Raw genomic sequence first — 8216 nt, forward strand, 5'->3', positions numbered from 1 at the left:
ATGGGGGAAACCCCTTTTCGCCTAACATACGGGGTCGACGCAGTGATACCCGTCAAAATCGGAGAACCGAGCCCACGGCTATTACTTGCAGGTGTAGACGAAGCGGTAGAAAAGGACCTGGTAGAAGAGACCAGAGAGATGGCCCACTTGTCAGAAACGGCATTAAAACAAAGAATAGCCCTGCGCTACAACACTAAAGTCCTCAGGAGGGATTTTGAGGAAAGAGACCTCGTCCTACAACGCAACGACGTTGGTCTACCGACCCCAGGAGAAGGAAAACTCACGGCAAATTGGGAAGGCCCCTACAGAATCAAAGAAGTGCTCGGCAAAGGTGCCTACAAGCTGGAAAGACTCGATGGTAGGGAGATCCCGAGAACTTGGAACGCAGGTAACCTGAGGAAATTCTACTCGTAGCTTGGGCTTACCGACCAAGCGGCCTGATAAGCTAGGTAGAGTTCTGCCTTGATCAAATGTCAATTCCCAATTGCTTACTTTTATCAAATGCCTATTGTGTTCATAAACTTGTCTAGCTAACGACTAATTCTTACTTGTCCAAATTCTTCCATTTTTTATCTTTCGATGCGTAATTCACGATATCGTACTCGTAAACGGCAACCCGGGACTGATCACCCCGGGAAGCCAACAGAACCATGGCTATACCAAGCGGCTTCGCAAACAAAACCACGACGGTTCTAATCAGGTTACCAACGCAAACGGCAAAATGGGCACAAGCAATAAGCCCGCCCCAAAAGGCGGTAACAAAAGTAAAACGCTAAACAAGATAAACAACAATAACGACAAGACGACCAAGCGACCAACTAAGCATAAAAGTAATAAGTTCACAACAAAATGTTCAACAAATCCACACCAACCCAAAGTTACAAGAAATCACTTTCTAAGCATATCGACAATCTTGCCATCCTGGATCATTTTGAAGACACCAATAGCCGATGTGTTGAAATCGGGAGCCACGATCTTCACCTGAGCCTTCAGGGCGTCCTCAGTCATGGAGATCGCATTCTTCCCTTGCTCTTTGGTTGCTTTCAGCTTCTTCCTGAGCTCTTCGACCTCGGCTTTAGCAGCTTTAACTGACGAAATGGCTTGGTCACGTTCCTGCTCCAAGACCGCCACCCGACCCTGAGCGGCATTCAGCTGGCTCTCCAGGGTCATCTCCCGCTCGGCTAAACGGGCCACCGTCTCGTCGGAAGCCTTCAATTTCTCCTCGGTAGATGTCGTTTTCTCCTCAGAGGCCTTGAGCTTCTCCCCCATCTCGGACAACTGGCTCTGAAGCAGCTCAACTTGCACCTTGAAATTATTGTTTGCCTTGATAGAGGATTCGAGTTTCCTCCGAAGAGCCTGCATTCCCGACAACTCGAACTCAGCCTTTCGAGCTATCACGGCCCCCCGGAGCAAAGTCCGGTACATCCATCTCGCCTGTCCAGCCAGGTCGGTTCCATGAAAATGCTCCTCCGTCCCAGGGATCAGCTGGGAGTCAATAAACTTTGTAGCATCAAAATTTCTTTCCATAATGGTGAGAGTCCCTTCCGGGCTGGCAGACGCCCTCCGCCTCTTAGGGGTGTGGATGAGTTCCACATTATCATCTTCCTGATGGGTGGAGGACGAATGCCCACCAACGACCACCTCCTCGGGAAGGGGGGAAGCCTGCGCCCCTACTGGATTCTTCCCCGACATACCGGTATCATGGGGAGAGGGCACAGCCTGACCCTCCTTCTCCCCGGAAGGGCCCCCTGACTTCCCGACATCTTTCTCTTCGGCCTTCTCTTTATCACTGTTTTCGAAGAAGGTCTTCATCAAATTTTCAAGCCCCGTTACTGAGGCAGACATCTCCACTGCAACAAACAGATAAACACATCAGTCGTTAGATCAGGAAAAACAAGCAATGATAAATAGTACGAGCACAAAACAAAATGACTCACGGATATAGCTCCTGGCAGCCTCCCGTTCACCCATGAGAAGATAGGGGTTCACGGGGTTCTTCCCAAAGAGGGCAAACAACACATCAGCTATTTTCTTATCTACAGGGGACATCCCTTTGTACGTCACCTTAATAAAAGAATTAGACCCCGCCCCAAAACTCCAATAAGTTGGGATGAGGCGCTCCCCCTCTAACGATAACCAAAAGGGATGGCGACCTTTAGCAGGGCGAACTTTAAAGAATTTGTCCTTGAACCCATGGTAAGAGTCCTCGAACAGACCAAATATCCTCCGACCTTGGGCAGACCGGAAAGAAAGGAACCCTTTTCTCACATTCCCTTGTTTGGAGGGGTTGGTGAGGTTGAAGAAAAAGAGGAAGACATCCACTGACGCCGGCAGCTCGAGATATTCACAGACCATCTCGAAACAACGGATAGAAGCCCAGCTATTCGGATGGAGCTACGACGGCGACACGGATATCCGACCGAGGAGAGACATCTGAAAGTCAGAGAAGGGTAGGCGAACGCCGACCTGGGTGAACATGGCCTTGTAAAACCAGATCCAGTCGGCAACCCGGGGAGAACGGAGGTTGATCTCGTACAACCGCTCGTCGGGGGCAGGAACGAAGGTCTCGTAGTTGGTCTCCTCGTCTGTCCCCCCACATAAGTACCCGGCTTGCCAGAATTCCGTCAGCTCTTCTAGATCCATCTGGTTAGGCGAGTCCTTTATGTCCGAGGTCACCCAAGCGTAAGGGTCGTAATTTGCGACAGAAGTAGAAGTCCGAGCGACAACGCGAGGCATACCTACAGCGGGGTACCACTCCATTAGACTACGAGATCGGGAGCCCGGAAAACGCCCAGAAACTATGTTCATCCTACTGAACAGTTAAAATTAAGCATGAAAAAAGCTACACTTATCAAGCAAGCTACCTAAAAACCTACCCCGGAATGGTACCCCTCCCTTAACCCATTTACCTAAGCACTGGAAAGTCATCCAGCAACGTAAACCAAACGAGATAGCAGGAAACACAAAAGCAAATACAAGCAATAGACATTCAACAACAAGGCAAGAAAGAGAGGAGCCCAAGGATTACCTGAATTTGTTGCGAGAAACTAAGAAAGACGAAGGGAAGATGCGTGAGGATATCACACCAATGCTCTGAGATCTTCGAAAGAGAGAGAAAGAGATAGCAAGAAGATAGAAGAAGCAGGAGTGTAAAAAAGAGAGATAAAGCGAAAACAAACCATTTAAAACTACCCCTCAGGGAGCGCGAAAGACTGGGGGCAAAATAGTCTTTGCGTACGGGGATTCCCAATTATGAGCATTCAATGCTCAGCACGGAGAACGAAGCGCTGAACGGTTACCTCAGTAACCAAAAGACACGCGCGCAGGGGGCACGTCCCCCCTACGGGAGGCCAATTTGGCGACGACGTATGAAGAAAGAGAGAACGCGCCACCAATAGTCCTCACGGCTACCACTAGCGCGTGGGGGTACTGTTACGGCCTGGCCCAAACCCTCTGCTGGCTTGGGCCGACCCGAGCTCCACCCGACCTGGGCGGCCAGGGATAGGGCGCTCCATCGCCGACCCGGACACGCGTCCGTAACAGCTCACCCACAGCTGTGAAGGGAGCGCCTTGGGAATAATGGGCCTGCCTTTACAGGGCCCACCTCTGACAGTATATAAGGGGAAGATTTGCTCTTCCCCAGGAGGTACGTCACATATCACATCACCCCCTTTCGTCTGCGCATTTACTGACAAGAGCGTCGGAGTGTCTTTGCAGGTGGCACCCCTCCTGTTTTTCACAAGAAGTACGTGGGACCTCGTGCACCTCTGACCGGCGGCAGTTCACGACCTGACGAGCCCCTATCATCACCCAGGATCTTCACCCGAACCGATCGGTAACCGACTTACCGAACAGAAGGCAATATGAAAAGAATGATAAACCAGAAACTTGTTATGACTATTACTAATTTTCATATATGAGTAATTATCCGTTTAGATATTATATTTATCATATTAAGCCATGTTTTCAATAATTTTGTAAATCTGTTAAGGTTTACGTTTGTTACATGGTATGCAGTGACGAATTCAGAAAATTTTAAGAGTGGGGTAAAAATTTATATAATAAGATAAATTTTGTTAAATATTATTAATTATATGGAGATATAAAAATTAAAAAGAGTTAGTGAACACTTTCATTCTTAAAATACTATTCATTATATATAATTTATAAAAAAAATATTTTTTTATTTTTAAAGCTTGAACTTAAAATATTTTAATTAAATTATAGATACCTTATTATCCTAACTAATTTTTTATATACATTTAATAATAAAAGACTGAATTAATTAGCGCATTAGCGCCTAATGATACATTAGTATTTATAATTTAAAACTAGAATTATATATAAATACTAGAAAAATTAAATCTATATATGAAAAGTATGTTTATATAAAATAACAGAAACATAATTCACAATTTTTTCTTTCTTTCTTTTTAAAATAATTAAATTTGTTATATATTTTTTAATTTAATTTTGATATAATGTTAGATGAAAGATTTTATGCATAAATATTTTTCTATTACTATTTCTAAAAATAAAAAATATATTCTAAATTAGTAAATTAATCAATTCATTTTAAAGTTTTATACGCAACATAGGTATATATAATAGAACAAAAGATAAAAAATAAGTAATAAAAATTAATAAATCGAGAATAAAATAAAATATATAAAGTCACGAAAAAATAAAATATTAGATTAATACTTAAACTATAATTGTTTGAATTAAAATTTACAATTGAAAATATCAAAAAGAGAAACAATGAAATTGGAAGATACATAGAGTTATGGAGAGCTATGTAAAAAAAATAAAAAAAATTAAAATTTATTTTTTAATGAAGAGAAGATGACCACTAGATAAGAAATAGAAAAAAAGTTGAAAATATAAAAATAAAAAGAGGGTTTAAGAGAATAAAGGAGTGACAATAATAATCAAAATGATAGAGAAATAAAAAAGTGAATTTGAAACTTTAGCTAATTGAGTTTAATTTATTTATAGTGGAGTCATTTAAAATTTGAAGTGGAAGTATATTATATATAACTATATTTTTTAAAAAAATTAAAAATACCGTGGGGGCAAGTGCCCCCTCATTGTTGCTACTTGGTCCGTCCCTGATGGTATGCAAGGTAATGTTCGAGGGTTGATAATATCGTTCGTTCGAACAAAATTTTGAATATATTTAGAAATTGACGTATCACTTAATATTGTATTACCAAATGGGGTTTTCATGCATGTTGTAATTGTTCTAAATTTTAAAAGTATTTTGAGTTGCCTTTATTCATTGAGGACTTTCGACTAACGTGACCCTGTAATTAATATTATGAGTTTTGTCAATAACCTCTATTATTATTGTTGTAACTAGACCCCAAAATATACGTTGTCGACACTGAAAAGGAGTTCCTGCGATGCCTGTTTACCGTGTGTCCTGCTAAGAGTGTCTCGCTCACCCAACCAGCACGTGAAAACTGCAAAGGAGACAACGACGCTCAAGCCAGGGTCAAATCTCAGAAGAGGGTGGTAAACATCCTTTGAATCACTATATGTATCTGTCACTCGATGTTCAACCTCCGATGTTGTAAGAGGTACTGGTTGATAGTTGCCTCTCCGGATCGATTGATGGATCTTCTGCCCTGTGGCCGTCACGTTCTTCATCCAAGATAGCATTAACTGTGTAGGAACAAAGTAGGAAGTGTTTCACTAACAATGACAGTATAGTTCATGTAGTATTGCCAAAAAGTGAAAGTGGGAAGATACGTTCAAGTGAATAGAGTATAGATGCAATTTAGATGTGTCGTTTCAATTTAGTGGGGGACCGTATGTTTTATGTTGGCCATTTGGGGTTTTGAGCAAAATTTGGGAAGACTGGGCCAATAGGTTGGACTGAGAGTCGAGTAACGACGCGATTTTGTTAACAAGAAGGGATACAGGGTGACCGGCGTTTTTCACGGGGCATGACCGGTACTTGCCTGGTTTGACCGGTTTCATGCAAGGTCAGTGTCATAGTTGTCAGCACCGAACCAGTATTCGTATTGGTCGGACAACTGGTTTACTAGTTTATTAGGTCGACAGCTGAGTTACTGGTTTAACCGATAGAACTGGTTCAATGTAAATAAAGAATACAAAATGGTCTAAAGCGTAAAAGTAAAATTTAAAATATATATATAGCGTCACTAATATTTCAACATCAATGAATTTTTAACAATTTATAATCAACAAGTTATAATCCAGTTATTATTAAATACGTATATAAAATTCTAGCACTTTGTCATAATAAAGGTTGTTTAATTTTATATTCATAGCATAGCAAATATTTTCTATTTTAGTAACTAAATAATTAGTTCATATTTTTAATGTTCTTATATAGTATATGTATTTGTCGTAAACTAATATTAATAAATACCATGTAATCGTGTAAAAATAATTATATTGTAGATAGTAATAATATTTGATATTTCTTATGCATACAAAAAAAAACCTCATTCAAATCTAATTTAGTGCCACTATGATAGATTTTCATTTTTTATTAAACTGCCTAAGCAATTTAATTTTGATCTGTTTTAATTTAAACCCACAAATTGTCCTTTCATAAACCGATGAATTAGACCACTAAATAATCAGCGGTTCACTATGGGCTGCCCCTTTTTGTGACCCTCCTGGAACGTGGAAATAATGTATCCCTTCCAACACACTACACAAACTTTTTTTTCGGAGGACTTACAATCAATCCTTTTTGTTGGCCAAAGCCCAAACCGAAAATGACCCTCCCAGCCATCCACCCTGTGTCTCAACAGCTTAGACTACTTAACTATATCGGCTAGTAAGCCTACAGAGAACACCAATGCTGATACCTTGCTCCGTTTTGGAAACTGAACATCACACATGTCCTTCTCCAAGCAGAAAGACAAATTCTCTGTAATCTTTCCCAACTTGCATCTGTACACTAGAGCGTCCCTTAGGTCTATGAGTATTTTGCGTTTGGACAAGTTACATCTTGAAAAAGAAAATTATAATAATTAGATTATTCAGAAAATGAGACGTTGAACACGTTACATCTTTTTATCAGTCTATGTAATAAAATAAAACGGAGTTATTTTGTTGTTCTGTTATATGAACTGACGTGTCTGTTTTTGACACATTTGGAGTTAGACGATATCGTCTTATAAATTTCCTTCGTTTATATTTGTTTTACTTTGCCTTTATCCTCCCGTTACCCTGTTTTTACTTATTATTTATTAACCCTAAGAGAGAAGATGAAGTCAAAAAGTCTTGGTTCTGCAGTAACAAAAGTCATGATTCTTTCTTCAATGTACCAGTAAGAAAGAAGACATAGTCAAGAGAACCAGTGTTAGCGGAGACATCCTCGACTCAAGTAAAAAATATTGATGCTTTTGTCCGTTAGTGTATCTCTTTATCAGTTCCTTTCATGGTAGTCTCATTGTTTGAAACAAATTGTTTAATCTTCTGCAAAGCATGGCACTTCAACCTATTTACATGCATATTTTGACACATTTAGAATTATTTATGCATTTGTTGTTATTTTTGGGGCTTTCGCTTATTTATTTATGATTGCTGAAACTAATGATTAGTAGAAAGGCTAGTATCATTTTATATCATAATAAAAAAAGACAAGCATGTTCCTAATTCTTTAGTTAACTGTTGTCCCAATTGATTCAAATGACAATTGTGTTTCTACTTAGCAGATGGAGGAATTTTCTATTCCTGTGTTCAACCATGGAAAAAATTTTGTGAGGAACAAATGGAGAAAGTTGAGTTATGGGATGGGTTAGTTGAGAGGTTTTCAGAGATAGGTCTGAACCTTATGAACTTATTTGACTTGAAGGAATTGTTCAAAAGTTTGGGATACGATTATTACAAAGCAATGGTGTGGTTTGATCTGAATGCTGTTAATTTTGAAGCCGGATTGCATCCTATTTTTGGAGATTCAGAGATCAATGCTTTAAGGGAGCACAAGATGCAAAACAAGGAGTGTGAAGAGTTCTATATATATTTTGAGCCTCATATTCTTGGGGGTAAAGATGCTATAGGGTGTGATGAAGCTGGTGATCCCCTTATTTCTGATGATGACCATGATGATAATAGTTACGAGAGCGCTGAAGATGAACTGTACAAGTCCCCACCTCCTAGTGTTGATCCATCAGACACTGATATCAAAGAGGAGTATGCAAGAGTGATGAAAAAGAAGAGGGTTGCAGACA

At 40.2% G+C, this 8216-nt stretch overlaps 1 protein-coding gene across 1 annotated transcript; it reads left to right on the forward strand.

The window, feature by feature from the left end:
* LOC140180247 (uncharacterized) lies at window positions 1-414 on the forward strand. Its single transcript, XM_072220699.1, has one exon. The coding sequence runs from the start codon at window positions 1-3 to the stop codon at window positions 412-414; it is 414 nt and encodes a 137-aa protein (XP_072076800.1).
* Window positions 415-8216: the final 7802 nt, after the last annotated feature.

This window comes from Arachis hypogaea, chromosome 16 (assembly GCF_003086295.3).
Source record: "Arachis hypogaea cultivar Tifrunner chromosome 16, arahy.Tifrunner.gnm2.J5K5, whole genome shotgun sequence".
Classification (NCBI taxonomy): Eukaryota; Viridiplantae; Streptophyta; class Magnoliopsida; order Fabales; family Fabaceae; genus Arachis; species Arachis hypogaea.